Consider the following 16,421-nt stretch of genomic DNA (forward strand, 5'->3'; position numbering starts at 1 on the left):
CTACTCGGGAGGCTGAGGCAGGAGAATGGCGTGAACCCGGGAGGCGGAGCTTGCAGTGAGCTGAGATCTGGCCACTGCACTCCAGTCCGGGCGACAGAGCGAGACTCCGTCTCAAAAAAAAAAAAAAAAAAAAGAAACTTCTATATTATTTGAGACATTGTATTTCTAGGTTCCTTTATTACATCAGTGTAGTCTGTACACCAACAAATACAGTTAGAAAACCTAAAAAAGGTGGTATATTTCCTTGAGGGCCCAACAAGGTGAAAGAGCCTGAGAGAACATAACTTTGTTCTCTGAAACATGAATGGAAAAAATTTCTCTGGAAGGGAAATATATAAGAGCAACACAAGAAATTACTGGGAGTGGTATAGAAACCACTCTAGGACTTAAAAGTGTCCTAGAGGAGACTTCTGGGTGATGACCAATATTTAAGCAGAAACACAAATGATACTCAAAAGCAAAGATATGCTTTTAGTCATAAAGACTTCTATCACGAAAACTATTTACATTAAGAAAAATACATTATTAAGTCTGGCAATTTTATATAATTGATTATAATGATTTTAACAAGATGTAAGATGTCGGAGATCATCCATAACAATGTAGCATAGCAGAGTCAAGTTAGAGCTGTTGAAACTATTTTTGCTAACTTACGTTTCATGGGTGCCAAAAAAGAAGATAGGATACTTGTTTGCTGGAGGCTTCACAGCTCCCTCTGGGAGTTCATCAATCTATGAAAGATAAATTTAGTTACTGAGTGAGTGGTTACCATAAATACAATGTGAGCATTGTTCTGATAATTTACTGCTAATTTCAAAATAAAATCAATCAAAACTCAAATAGTTTTTTAGAACTTTAAAAAATGATTCTAAAGTTCCTATTTGGCCCACCACATGGAAGTCAACTCTAGGAATGGATTACAACCATTATAATAATTTACAAGCAGGAGCGAAAACTACTCATTTCCTTTGACTCAACAGAATCACTCCAGGGAATCTGTCCTAGTGAAAAATTACAGTAACAACAACAACAAAAAGAACATAAAAAGATGTACTTCTTTTGAGTAACGGTGAATACATATACATCCCTAGAAACATAAATAATGCGTAACAGAATTATAAAAATTTAACTATTTATATTTAACTAACTATTTAACTAACTATTATGCAGTCATTAAAAGACATCATCTCTTGCCTGGACTACTACAAGTCTCTCCTCCCACCCATTTAAAGTGGAATTCCCTTTGAAGATGCACATCTGATTATGTCACTTCCTTACTTCAAATCTGTCTATAGCTTCTCATTGCTTACAGCATTCCTAGCTGTACATCTGACTTACTTATGGAGCTTTAAAAAAATAAAGATATGGCCAGGCGTGGTGGCTGACGCCTGTAATCCCAGCACTTTGGGGGACCAAGGTGGGCAGATCACGAGGTCAGGAGATCGAGACCATTCTGGTTAACACAGTGAAACCCCATCTCTACTACAAATACAAAAAATTAGTCAGGTGTGGTGGCGAGTGCCTGTAGTCCCAGCTACTCAAGAGGCTGAGACAGGAGAATGGTGTGAACCCGGGAGGTGGAGCTTGCAGTGAGCCGAGATCGTGCCACTGCACTCCAGCCTGGGCAACAGAGTGAGACTCCATCTCAAAAAATAAATAAATATATAAATAAATAAATAACCCTTCCTCAGATATACCAATTCTTACTTATAGCTGAGGTTGAGAATCTCTGATAGGCTAAAGTCAAAATTCCTCAGAATAGTATATAATTACACATACATTATTCCTTAGAATGTTTCAAGAAACAGTTCTGACCAGTCTAAACTCCTGTCACTTTTCGCTCCTCATGCCATGATTCGGCAGTGTGAAACTGCATGGAGTTGTTTATAAGCATGCTATTTTCTTTCATGTAGCCTTCTCTGATGGTTGAACTTCTCATCTTTCAGACATCTAATGTTCAATTACAAAAGTGAGTATTTACAAGAAGAAAATAAATCACAAAAAAAAACTGCCAGAACTTTTCTTCTGAGATGTCATCAGGCAAGTTCCCAGAAATGCTTACACAGAAATGATTTCTGGTTTATACCCCAGCTTCCCCTCTCTACCTCAATCATGACAACTCACAGCATTCACAGGCTAGGTCTAGCAAGTGGGGAACCCTGAAATTTAAGTTTCATTAGTTTCATGGTAAATCCATCTCTGCATGTCACTCTCTCGAAGCAGGATCTATGTACAAGTCCTGGGTACAACTCTGTCACTTCTTGGCTGTGTGATCTTGGGCCAGTCACTCAACTGCAGTTTCTTTGTATCTTCACATGTAACTACTGCCACTCATCATATAGGGTTGCTGTGAGCAAATGAATGGTGGTTTAGAATCTCTAGCACATACCAGCTGCTTAATAAATGACAGGTAGTTGTTAACTGTTGTTATTAGCTATCAGAGCCCCTAGAGAAAGAGCAGCTCTCTCCATGTGGCTTACAAAACCCTCCACTGCCCGCCTCTTATCGACTGACTTCTCTGACTTTCCCCCATTGTTCCTGTCTGCCCTGTGAAGCCACATGACATGTCTGTGTGCAGACACATTTTAAAAGTCACTTCTTTTGGGAAGCCTTACCACACTGCCCATTGTGGAACTTACTGTTTCACTGCCGTAACTGCTGAATTCTGTATATGCTTCTATTGTTGAACTTTTTACCTAGTGCTACTCTATTTCCAATTTATTCTTCTTCACTAGACTATGAAATTCTTGAATGTGGGAGCCATGTCTTATTAAAAAGTCTGTCCCTACTATCTAGCACAATATCTGGCACATAGTGTTTTTTAATCTTTGTTTTCACAATGATAAAAGTTGCTCTAGGTGAGTCAGTGCATGAGTAGTGAGAAGATGTGAATGCCTAGAACATTACTGTATACCACTGTAGACTTATAAGCACCGTAGACTTATGCTAAATTTATAAAAAATAATCCTTCTTGAATAAATAATTAACCTTAGCTTACTGACTTTTTAATAATACTATACACACACACACACACACACACACACACACACATATACACACACATGCTTGGTGACTTGGAAATGATCTGTATGTGCCATTGCTGGGTGCCCCACCCTGCTCCCCTGAGCAGTGGGCCTCTCTGCTTAGGCAGATCTCTAGGCAATCAGAGTACCAGCTTGCCTGGATCACCAGCCTGAGTCACTCCACCCCTCCTGTGCAGAGATTTTGGTGTAGGACGGCCTTCTCTACTCCACACCCAGGCAGATCTCCAGGTATCGGGAGCACCCACTCACCTGGATTTGCAGTCTGACCCAACCTACCATTCCTGAGCAGAGATCCTGGTGCAGGGAGGGTCTCTCTGTTCCATGCCCAGGCAGATCTCCAGGCACTCGAAGCACCAGCTTGCCTGAATCAGCAGCCTGAGTTGCCCCATCCCTCCTGTGCAGAGATTGTGGTGCAGGGGGCCCTCTCTGTTTCATACCCAGGCAGATCTCCAGGCATCTGGAACACCCATTCCCCTGGATTAGGCATTTAGGCCACCCTCAATTCCTGGGCAGAGAACTTGGGGCTGAGGAGGCTTCCCAGTTCCATGCCTAGGCATACCTCTAGGTGCTTGGTGGCTGCCCACTGGATTCTCCCTCTGTTCTGGTGCTTGTGCCTGCCATTAGGGGACCTACCTGGTCCAGCCCCACCCTTCATGACCCTCCCACAGTGGTCTGAGGGAGCTCAGACCATTGTGCATTCCACAACTCAGTCCACTGCCTGAGGCAACAGAGAGCTTCCACCAGCAAACAAGGATCAAGTATATACCCAGCCATGTTGACTGCAGCCGGCTCTTACTTATAAGTGCCATGTACAGGCTTGTAAGTCAAACTGCATAGCCCAATGTAAAATCCACCAAAAGAAGTGCATAGGGCTATAAAAGCAAAGCCAAAAAACTCTACCCAGCATACTCTACAGTCATACTCCTTAGAGAGGGGATAAAATGGAAAGGGAAAGAAAATAATAACATAATCAACAAAGAAAGAAAAAGAAAAAAATCCTACCCACACGAAAATAATTATAAAAACCAGAAGTGCCAGCATCTCCAGATGAGAAAGAACAAGTGCAAGAATTCTAGCACCATGAGAAAAAGCTGAATGTAATGATACTACCAAAGGACAAAGGTCCCTAACCAAAATGGAAACTTAGGAATGACAGAAAAAGAATTCAAAGCATGGACTGTAAAGAAACTCAATGAGATCCAAGACAAGGTTGAAAGTAACATAAAGAAACTTCTAAAACAATCCAGGAAATGAAAAAAGAGATAAATAACTTACACATCAGAGCTTCTGGAATTAAAACAAAAAGAATTTCAAAATACAATTGAAAGCTTTAGAAACAGACTGACTAGAGCTGGGCACGGTGACTCACACCTGTAATCCCAGCACTTTGGGAGGCCAAAGTGGGCAGATCACGAGGTCAGGAGATCGAAACCATTCTAGCTAACACAGTAAAACCACGTCTCTACTAAAAATACAAAAAATTAGCCAGGCGTGGTGGTGGGCACCTGTAGTCCCAGCTACTCGGGAGGCTGAGGCAGGAGAATGGCATGAACTTGGGAGGCAGAGCTTGCAGTGAGCTGAGATCGGGCCACTGCACTCCAGCCCTGGCGACAGAGCGAGACTCCGTCTCAAAAAAGAAAAAAAGGAAACCACACAATAGAAAGTACAAAACAACTATATTAGTCTGTTCCCACATTGCTATAAAGAACCACCCGAGACAGTATAATTTATAAAGAAAAGTGGTTTAACCAGCTCATGGTTCTGCAGGCTGTACAGCAAGCATGGCTGCAGGGGGCTTACAATGCCTCAGGAAACTTACGAACATGGTGGAAGGTGAAGAGGAAGGAGGCACATCTTACATGTTCAGAGCAGGAGCAAGAGAGAAAAGGGGGAAGGTGCTATACACTTTTAAAGAAGATCTCATGAGAACTCACTCACTATCACAAGAACAGCAAAGAGGAAATCTAACCCCATGATCCAATCACCTCCCACCAGGCCCCTCCTCCAACACTGGGATTATAATATGGCATGAGATATGGGCAGGGACACAAATCAAACCATATCAGCAACGAACAACTTCATGATATAATCAAAACCTTGCATATCAAGATTAACAATGAATGTAAATGGTCTAAATGCCCCTCTTAAAAGGCACAGAGTGGCAAGTTGGATAAGAAAACAAGACTTATCTGTCACCTGTCTTCAAGAGACCCATTTTAGATGTAACGACACCCATAAGCTCAAACTAAAGGTTTGGAAAAAGATCTACCATGTAAATGGAAAATATAAAAGAGCAGGAGCTGCTATACTTAGATAAAAGACTTTACATCAACAACAGTAAAAAAAAAAAAAGGACAAAGAAGGCCAAGTGCGATGGCTCACGCCTGTAATCTCAACACTTTGACAGGCCGAGGCAGAGGGATCACCTGAGGTCAGGAGTTTGAGACCAGCCTGGCCAACATGGTGAAACACTGTCTCTACTAAAAATACAAAACAATTAGCTGGTGTGGTGGCAGACACCTGTAATCCCAGCTATCTGGGAGGCTGAGGCAGGAGAATTGCTTGAGCCCAGGAGGCAGAGGTTGCAGTGAGCCGAGATTGCACCACTGCACCTCTAGGCCTGGGTGGCAAAGGGAGACTCCATCTCAAGAAAAAAACAAAAAAAGTCCAAAGAAGGGCAGTACATCATGAAGAGTTCAATTCAACAAGAAGGTTTAACCATTCAAAATATGTACATGCCCAACATTGGAGCACCCAGATTCGTAAAATAAGAACTTCTGGACCAATGAAAAGATAGCCACACAATAACAGTGGGAGACTTCAACACCCCACTGTCAGCATGACAGCATTAGATAGATCATCAAGGTAGAAAACTAACAAAGAAATTCCGGATTTAAACTCAATAGACAACCACAGAATATTCATTCTTCTCATCTGCACACAGAACATACCCCAAGATAGACCACATTCTTGGCCATAAAGCAAGGCTCAACAAACTAAAAAATAAAAGATAAAAAATCATACTGGCCGGGCGCAGTGGCTCAAGCCTGTAATCCCAGCACTTTGCGAGGCCAAGATGGGCGGATCACGAGGTCAGGAGATCGAGACCATCCTGGCTAACACGGTGAAACCCCGTCTCTACTAAAAAATATAAAAAACTAGCCGGGCGAGGTGGTAGGTGCCTGTAGTCCCAGCTACTCGGAAGGCTGAGGCAGGAGAATGGCGTAAACCCGGGAGGCGGAGCTTGCAGTGAGCTGAGATCCGGCCACTGCACTCCAGCCTGGGCAACAGAGCAAGACTCCGTCTCAAAAAAAAAAAAAAAATCATACCAACCATACTCTCGGGCCACAGTGGAATAAAAACAGAAATCAATACCAAGAAGATCTCTCAAAACCGCAAAATTACATGGAAATTAAACAACTTGCTTCTGAATGACTTTTAGGTAAACAATGAAATCAAGGCAGAAATAAAATAATTCTTTGAAATAAATAAAAACAGATGCAACATACCAAAATCTCAGGGATGATGCAAAAGCAGTGTTAAGAGGAAAGTTCATAGTGCAAAACACTAACCTCAAAATACCAGAAAGATCTCAAAATAATGATCGAATACCTTCCCCAGAGGAACTAGAAAAACAAGAACAAACCAACCCCAAAGCTAAAATAAGAAAAGAAGTAACAAAATCAGAGCGGAACTGAACGAAATTGGATCCAAAAATCCATGCAAGGATCAATGAAACCAAAAGATGGTTCTTTGAAAGGATAAACAAGATCCACAGATTGTTAACGAGATTAACAAAGAAAAGAGAAGAGCCAAATAAGCACAATCAGAAGTGAATAAGGTGACATTATAACCAATTCCACAGAAATGCAAAAGATCCTCAGACTATTATGAGCACCTCTATGCACACAAACAAGAAAATCTAGAAGAAACAGGTACATTCCTGGAAAGATTCAATCAGGAAGAAATTGAAACACTGAACAGACCAATACTGAATCCTTAAGTTGAATCAGCAATAAAAAACCTACCCCAATAAAGTCTCAGACCAGATGGATTCACTGTCAAATTCTACCAGATGTACACAGAAAAACTGTACCAATTCTATTGAAACTAATCACAGAAATTGAGGAGGGATGCCTCCCCAACTCATTGTACAAAGCCAGCATCATCCTAATACCAAAACCTGGCAAAGACACAACAAAAGGAAAAAACTACAGGCCAATATCCCTGATGAAAACAGATGCAAAAATCCTCAACAAAGTATTTGCTAGTATTAGCAAACAGAATTCAACAGCACGTCAAAAAGTTAATCCACCACGATCAAGCAGGTTTCATTTCTGGGATGCAAGGTTGGTTCAACATAGAGAAATCAATAAATGTGATTCACCACATAAACAGAACTAAAAACAAAAGCCACGTGATCAACTCAAAAGACTCAGAAAACACTTTTTTTTTTGAGACGGAGTCTCACTGTGTCGCCTAGGCTGGAGTGCAGTGGCGCGATCTCGGCTCACTGCAAGCTCCGCCTCCCGGGTTCCAGCCATTCTCCCGCCTCAGCCTCCGAGTAGCTGGGACTACAGGCGCCCGCCACCGCGCCCGGCTAGTTTTTTTTTTTTGTATTTTTAGTAGAGACGGGGTTTCACCGTGTTAGCCAGGAGGGTCTCGATCTCCTGACCTCGTGATCCGCCCGCCTCGGCCTCCCAAAGTGCTGGGATTACAGGCTTGAGCCACCGCGCCCGGCCAGAAAACACTTTTGATAAAATCCCTTCATGATCAAAACCCTCATGAAACTAGATACTGAAGGAACATACCTCAAAATAAGAGCCATATATGATAAACCCACAGCCAATATCATACCAAACAGGTAAAAACTGGAAGCATGCCCCTCGAGAATTGAACAAGACGAAGATGTCCACCTTCACCACTGCTATTCAACATAGTACTGGAATGCCAGCCAGAGCAATCAGGCAAGAGAAAGAAATTAAAGAAATAAGGCAAATAAAAAAAGAAGAAGTCAAAATTATCTCTCTTCACTGACGACAGAGTCTGTATCTTAAAAACCCTAGGCCAGGCTCACACCTGTAATCCCAGCACTTTGGGAGGCGGAGGCGGGAATGTAACTTGAGATCAGGAGTTAGAGACCAGTCTGGTCAACGTGCTGAAACCCTGTCTCTACTAAAAATACCAAATTTAGCTGGGAGTGGTGGCACGTGCCTGTAATCCCAGCTACTTGGGAGGCTGAGACACGAGAATCGCTTGAACCCGGGAGGCGAGGTTGCAGTGAGCTGAGATTGCACCACTGCACTCCAACCTGGGCAACAGAGCAAGAGTCCATCTCAAAACAAACAAACAAAAATCCCCAAAGACTGTCAAAAGGCTCCTGGTAATTGATAAGTGACGTCAGTAAAGTTTCTGGATACAAAATCAATGTACAAAAATCAGTAGAATTTCTATATACCAATAACATTCAAGCTGAGAGCCAAATCAAGAATGCAATCCTGTTTACAATAGCTGCACAAAAAATAAAACACCTAGGAATACATCTAACCAAGGAGGTGAAAGATCTCTACAAGGAGAACTACAAACACTGCTAAAAGAAATCACAGATGACATAAACAAATGGAAAAATATTCCATGTTTCTGCACTGGAATAATCAATATTGTTCAAATGGCCAGACTGCCCAAAGCAATCTAAAGATTCAATGCTGTTCCTATCAAACTACCAAGATCATTTTTCACAGAACTAGAAAAAACTACTCTAAAATTCATATGGAACCAAAAAAGAACCTGAATAGCCAAAGCAATCCTCAGCAAAAAGAACAAAGCTGCGGGCATCTCATTACCTGACTTCAAACTATACTATAAGGCCACATTAACCAAAACAGCATGGTACTGGTATAAAAACAGACACATGGACCAATAGAATAGAAAAGAGAACCCAGAAATAAAGCCATATGCCTACAGCCATCTGATCTTTGACGAAGAGGACAAAAATAAGCAGTGGAGAAAGAACTCCCTATTTGATACGTGGTGCTGGGATAGCTGGCTAGCCAAATGCAGAAGAATGAAACTGGACCTGTAACTTTCACCATATAAAAAAACCTAATTCAAGATGAATTAAAGTTCTAAATGTAAGACCTCAAACTATAAGAATCCTAGAAGGAAACCTAAGAAATACCATTTTGGACACAGGCCTTGGGAAAGAATTTATGACTAAGTCCTTAAAAGCAATTGCAACACAAACAAAAACTGACCAGTAGACCTAGTTAAACTAAAGAGCTGCAGAGCAAAAGAAACTATCAACAGAGCAAACGGACAACCTACAGAACGTGAGAATATATCTGCAAACTATGCATCTAACAAAAGTGTAATATCCAGAATCTATAAGGAAATTAAACAATTCAACAAGCAAAAAAACAAATAATCTCATTAAAAATGGGCAAAATACATGAAGAAACACTTCTCAAAAGAAGACATACAAGAAACATGAAAAAACTCAACGTCATTAATCATCAGAGAAATGCAAATCAAAACCACAACGAGAAACTATCTCACACCAGTCATAATGGCTACTATTTTTTTAAAAAATTATACTTTAACTTCTAGGGTACATGTGCAGAACGTGCAGGTTTGTTACATATGTATACATGTGTCATGTTGGTGTGCTGCACCCATTAACTTGTCATTTACATTAGGTATATCTCCTAATGCTACGCCTCCCCCTCCCCCCACCCCATAATAGCTACTATTAAAAAATTAAAAAGAAACGGATGCTGGTGAGGTTGTGTAGAAAACAATGTTTACACACTGTTAGTGGGACTGTAAATTAGTTTAGCCACTGTGGAAAGCAGTTTGGAGATTTCTCAAAGAACTTACGAATAGAACTACCATTTGACCCAGCAATCCCATTAGTGTGTTTATATCCAAAAGAAAACAAATTGTTCTACCAAAAAGATACCTGCTCCCGCATGTTCATAGCAGCACTATTTATAATAGTAAAGATATGGAATCAACCTAGATACCCATCAGTGGTGGAATAAAATGTGGTACATATGCACCAAGGAATACTACATAGTCATACAAAAGAACAAAATCATGTCCTCTGCAGCAACATGGATGCAGCTGGAGGCCATTATCTTAAGCAAATTAATGCAGGAATGAAAAACAAAATACTGCATGTTCTTACTTGTAAGTGGGAGCTAAGTAATAAGTATGCATGGATGCAAAGAAAACAGTAGACACTGTGGACTCCAAAAGGGGATGGGAGGGAGAGGAACAAGGGTTGAAAAACTAACGGTTGGATCCCTGGGTAATGGGATCATTCATACCTAATACCTCAGCATAACACAATACACCCAGATAACAAACCTGCACATTTCCCTGAATCCAAAATAAAAGTTGAAAATAAAATTAAAAGAAAAAAAGAACACTGTATGAACATGGTGGTTTCCTCTTTTTAAATATCTCCCGTTTTCTCCTCATCCATGGCAATTTAAATTTATCATCAAAATACTAAAGTAATTCTCTCAAAGGTCACCAGTAACATTCCCCTTCCCAGTCTATATCCTCTTGCCCTCTCTATGGCTCTGCTATGGCTTGTAGGGCTCCCCTCCAAATTTCAGGTGTTGTTAATGTATTAGTATTAAGAAGCATGACTTTTCAGAGGTGATTAGGCCTTGAGGGCTCCTCTGTCATGAATGAAATTCAATGCTTATAAATAAAGGGACTGGACCGAGACAGACAGAAGTCGGTTCTCTCTTGCCCTTTTGCCTTTGGCCATGTAATGATACACCAAGAAGGCCCTCAAAAGATGCCAGTGCCTTCCTCTTGGACTTCTCAGCCTCTAGCACTGTGAAGAAATAAATTTCACAATTCATCCTTGAACAATGGAGATTGGGGCACTGACCTCCTGCACAGATGAAAATCGTATGTAACTTTTTACTCCCCCAAAACTTAATTACTAATAGCCTACGAAGCCTTACCAATAACATACACAATATATTAACACATATTTTATATATGTATTATATATTATTACAGTAAAGTAAGCTAGAGAATGTTACTAAGAAAATCACAGGCCAGGTGTGGTGGCTCACGCCTGTAATCCCAGCACTTTGGGAGGCCGAGGTGGGTGGATCACCTGAGGTCAGGAACTTAACAACAGCCTGGCCAACATGATGAAACTCTGTCTCTACGAAAAATACAAAAACTCATGCCTGTAATCCCAGCTACTCAGAAGGCTGAGGCAGGAGAATCGCTTGAACCCAGGAGGCAGAGGTTGCAGTGAGCTGAGATTGCACCACTGCACTCCAGCCTGGGTGACAGAGTAATAGACTCCATCTCAAAAAAAAAAAAAAAAAAAAAAAAAAAAGAAAATAAACTATATTTACTCTTCATCAAGCGGGAAAGGATCATCAAAAAGGTATTCATCTTTGTAGTCTTCACAATGAGTAGACTGAGGAGGAGTAAAAGAAGGGGTTGTCTTGCTGTCTCAGGAGTGGCAGAGGTGGAAGAAAATTCACGAAGTGGACCCACTAACTTCAATCCCATGTTGTTCAAGAGTCAACTGTATTGTTTCATGTATTTTGTCGTGGCAAAACAAAACAGCCTAAAACAAACCCTTATCATTCTGGACAACTTTCTCCTCTCTTGGTTTCCACAGTACTACAGATGGTTTCTGACTTAAAATGGTTTGACTTAAAATTTTTCAACTTTATAATGTTGCTAAATTCGTACACATTTAGTAGAAACCATACTTCAAATACCCTTACGACCATTCTATTTCTTGCTTTCAGCACAGTATTCAATAAATTACATGAGATACTCAACACTGTTATTAAATAGGCTTTGTGTTAGATGATTTTGCCCAGCTGTAGGCTAATGTAAGTGTTCTCAGCACATTTAAGGCAGGCTAGGCTAAGCTATAAAGTTTGGTAGTTTAGATGTATTAAAAGCATTTTTGACTTAAAATATTTTCAACTTAAGATGGGTTTATCAGGACATAATCCCTCATAAGTTGAGGAACATCTGTACTCTTGTCTGGTTCTCTTATTTTCCAACTACTTTTACCAATATGTTTCTCTGGTTTTTCTCCTTCTAAATCTAGTGATTTTGAATGTTTCTCTAGGTTTCATTTCCAGGATCTCATCTACTCTGAAATTATGTTCTCTTTCCAAGAAACCCCATTTACTTAAATGATTTTAACTTTGCCATTATTTTTATGGACTCCCAAATCTACCTCTAGCCTCAAATTTTCCTTTGAACTCTAGAGATGAAGTGAGAAACATCTACAAACCATCTCCTTTACACTTACAGTTTAAGCAGTAAGAAAAAGGCTCTGGTATCCATTCTCTTGAAGTCTGCAGGCCTTCTTAAGTAACATACGGTAACAGCCTGAGGATTACTGTACCATCCCAAATTCATCTTTGAACTGAATGAACCATCTGTCACAGAGCAAAGATGCTCTGGTGTACTAAGCAAAGATGGACTTTGAGTCTAGAAACTTATTATTAAAGTAAGCCTACTTTTGATTTAAATTGTGATACCAAAGGTATCACTCAATCTCTTTGGGCCTTGAGTTTCAAATCTGTAAAATTAGATGGCTGGATCAGGTCACCTCTAGATTTCCTTCAAGTCCTGAAATTCCATGGCTTGTCTACAACTGAATTAATTTCATCTGAATCTGTTTTTCTTTCTACTTTAATTATTGTCATGCTCTGATCTTCTGAGTATTTTCTCGAGTTCCACATTCAGCTGTTCCCTGAATCCTGTCAATTTAACCCCTGAAATGTCTCTCAAAGTGAGCACCATTCCCATTACTAAATTTAGTTCTCTATCAAGTTATCTTTTGGCAAGGCTATTGTAACGGTTTTTCAAACTGTCTCCTTGTTCCCAGGATTTCCCATTACCTACTATAAAACTTCTGTAAAAACCTTGTACATGTTACATTGAGTACCACCCTAAAAAAAAACAACTCAAAATGAATCCGAATATATATAAATTGTAGTAAAAATCACATGACATAAAATGTATCAACTTAACCATTTTTAAATGTATAGTTTGGTAGTATTAAGTATATTCACATTACTGTGAAACAGATCTCCAGAAAATGATTATGTTTTAAATGGCCAAAAATAAAACTTAAAATGTAAATGTACATGGTTATGTGATAGGCACTGAATTACTAGTTGATAAAACATTATCACATCATGTACTTATTTTACTCTTGTGAGAAACAAAATGAAAGCTTTAAAATAATCTTTTAAAACTTCTTTCAAACAAAAACAACTTTTGGTTAAGCTCTTCCTCTGCTATAATGTTACATAACTAAAAATATCTACTACAGAGGTTGCAAACTGGTGGCCCTCAAGCCATTTATGGCCTGAAAATATGTTTTGTTTGGCTCATACAGTGTTTTTAAACATTTGAATTAGTTACAAACACTCAAAAACTAGAAGGTTCACATTAAAATCCAGTTTAATGACTTCTGTGAAAAAAATATGAAAATGAAAAAATCTAGCAACACTAAGCTTGCATTCCCACATGGTAACAATTAGCTGAAGATGGTCAACCACAGTTGCCCACTTTAGACAAAGAATGTGCTCTCAAATTTGTCACACTCTCTACCACTCTCTCTGTAACACTGTGTCTTCTTTCCTTATTTATACGGATTGCTTAGCCCCTTTGAGTATTCGAGTTTGTACCCCCGGAACAAATATTGTAAAAAACAGAAGCCAGCCTTGCCATTACGCTGGTTCTCTCATGAATTTAATGTTTTGACATGCACTCACTTCATTTTTTTATGAGTCTTGTTTTTAACTTTTTTGAAAATTATACTTTGACAACTTTGGAAATACACCAAGATGTTCAAGTAGCTACATCTTTAAGTGACTTTCTAAGTCACTTAAAGTGTGCACCTCCCAGGCACAGTTTTTCTTGGCTTCTAGAGTGATTATCAAGTGGCAACAGAACTTCTATTGACTTTGTTTCTCTACTATTTCTGTTTTATTGACTTTGTATTTTTACTTTTGTTCTGATGTAACAAAACATTCACGGCTGGCCGGGTGTGGTGGCTCATGCCTGTAATCCCAGCACTTTGGAAGGCCGAGGTGGGCGGATCACGAGGTCAGGAGATCTAGACCCTCCTGGCTAACACGGTGAAACCCCGTCTCTACTAAAAAATACAAAAAATTAGCCAGGTGTGGTGGCGGGCACCTGTAGTCCCAGCTACTCGGGAGGCTGAGGCAGGAGAAAGGTGTGAACCCAGGAGGCGGAGCTTGCAGTGAGCCGAGATTGCGCCACTGCACTCCAGCCTGGCGACAGAGCAAGACTCCATCTCAAACAAAAACAAAAGTTAAAACATTCACGGCTGAACACACAACACCCAACACTGGAAAGATGAGACAGATTCTTAGTCATGTTTGGTTCTGATTCTGCAAAGACAGTAAGTTTATTCCCTATAATGGGATGATAGGGACCTAATCTCTGTTGGATGCAGCATGGCAAATAATCTGATACATTAGTCTTTTGGCCTGCAGAGGAATATGTCTTGCTTCAACAACTGGAAAGAAGAAAAGTCCTTTGAGATCTAGACTGCTATGTGTATCCTGTGTTTTCTTTCACTTGTAGATGAAGTTGCACACCTGAAAGTAAGCCTCAGTGTGTGACTGTACTTGAGAAAGCCTTCACCCCTCTTTGAGTTTGAAACAGTGTCTTACCTCTGGAAAGAGTATTAACAAATTAGATATAAATCTCTTAAAATAAAATAAAAGCTGTTTTTAATTGGTTTATAGACACTGGTAAGACTTAAGAAATCTAACATAAAATGAATGTAAGAATCCTCAGGAAATAAAAAACTGAATTTTGAATACTTAAAATGTGGTGGCATTTTTGTTGTTTGCTTGCTTTGCTCACTGCAGAGACATTAAGGGGATATACAGATTAGAAATTTAGGCTCTTCCCTTACAGCCTGCTAATCTGCAGCCCCATGGACTGGGGCCTGGGGGGAGGCAGCCTCATTTTCCATAGAAAACTTATTCTCAGAGTTTCATCCCTGGACCTTCACCATCAGTGTCACTGAGACTCATTAGAAATGCTTATTCTCAGTCCAAAAAAAAGGCTTATAGACTTTGGGGAAGAATCGGTGTTTTCAGGAGCCTCCAGGTGATTTTGATGCATATTATAAGAGTTTCATCCTCTTGCTGTGGTTCCTGTGGATAGGTTGCTTTCAATTTCTTGTAATTAACATGCATATCCTCAAACTCGGCAGGATTTTTGCACTGAGACTGCAAAAATGCATCGGTGCAAGTTGGTATCCCCAAATCTTGAAAAAAAGTAAAAAATGTCAAATTTTCTATTTTTTATTAAAGGATAACTATATTAAATGTGGTATCCTTTTAAGAAAAACCCCTTCTCACAAAAACTACTAGAAGTTGTTGTTGTTTTGAGACACAGTCTTGCTCTGTCGCCCAGGCTAGTGTGCAGTGGTGTGATCTCAGCTCACTGCAACCTCCGGCTCCCGGGTCCAAACGATTCTCCTGCCTCAGCTACCTGTGTAGTTGGGATTACAGGCACATGTCACTATGCCTGGCTAATTTTTTGTATTTTTAGTAGAAGTGGGGTTTCACCATATTGGCCAGGCTGGTCTTTAACTCCTGACCTCAAGTGATCATCCACCTTGGCCTCCCAAAGTGCTGGGATTACACGCATGAGCCATTTTGCATTTTTATATAAGAATCAAAATTCAAATAATCCAAGTGAATTCTTGAACAAATCAGACTGGTTTGATAAATTTTTGGTTTTAAAACACCTATTTGTCCTTGTCTGAATTTAATTGCCATGGAGTGTGTAATATAAGCAAATGTTTTATTTTTTAAAATAAGATTTGGGTTGTTTGCCCATAAAGACACAAATAACATTTTAGAACTTCTTATACAGGGTACACTGTTAAGCTAGTATTGCTTCCATTTAATGATATTTTAATGAAAAATATAAACTTGAATTACAAAATACAAACTTCAAATTCTGACACACTTTAAAAAAATTAACAGTAACTATGTTCTGTAGTTTGTTAAACATAATTTCTAATATTCCTAGTTAACTTTAAGACCCTACACTAACATTAAGTCATGTTAATTAATAGATAATCTTTGCATATTTGAAGTTTTAAGATAGAAATATAAAAACATTGGTCGTCTGTGTGTATCTACTTTTAATTTTTATGTTATGTAGTGGCTATTTTTGCACTTTAGGAAGATACAGAAAGGACGTGTAATATGTGTATTATGCATGTCCATGAACTTTACTGGTTTGCTGCAACAATTTCATATGACATAATTTCTCAGTTACTTAAATCTGTGAAACAGAAACTAGTTGCTT

The 16,421-nt window shown here is 39.6% G+C and overlaps 1 protein-coding gene across 2 annotated transcripts in view; it reads right to left on the reverse strand.

The window, feature by feature from the left end:
- Window positions 1-16,421, reverse strand: part of HDGFL3 (HDGF like 3) — a 105,747-nt gene that overhangs the window by 48,976 nt on the left and 40,350 nt on the right. For both annotated transcript variants that reach the window (XM_033189178.1, XM_033189179.1), the window contains exon 2: window positions 655-731. In XM_033189178.1, coding sequence (XP_033045069.1) covers window positions 655-731 — 77 coding nt within the window. The remainder of the gene's footprint in view (window positions 1-654; window positions 732-16,421) is intronic.

The sequence above is a fragment of the Trachypithecus francoisi genome, unplaced genomic scaffold (assembly GCF_009764315.1).
Source record: "Trachypithecus francoisi isolate TF-2019V2 unplaced genomic scaffold, Tfra_2.0 Lachesis_group3, whole genome shotgun sequence".
Lineage (NCBI taxonomy): Eukaryota > Metazoa > Chordata > Mammalia > Primates > Cercopithecidae > Trachypithecus > Trachypithecus francoisi.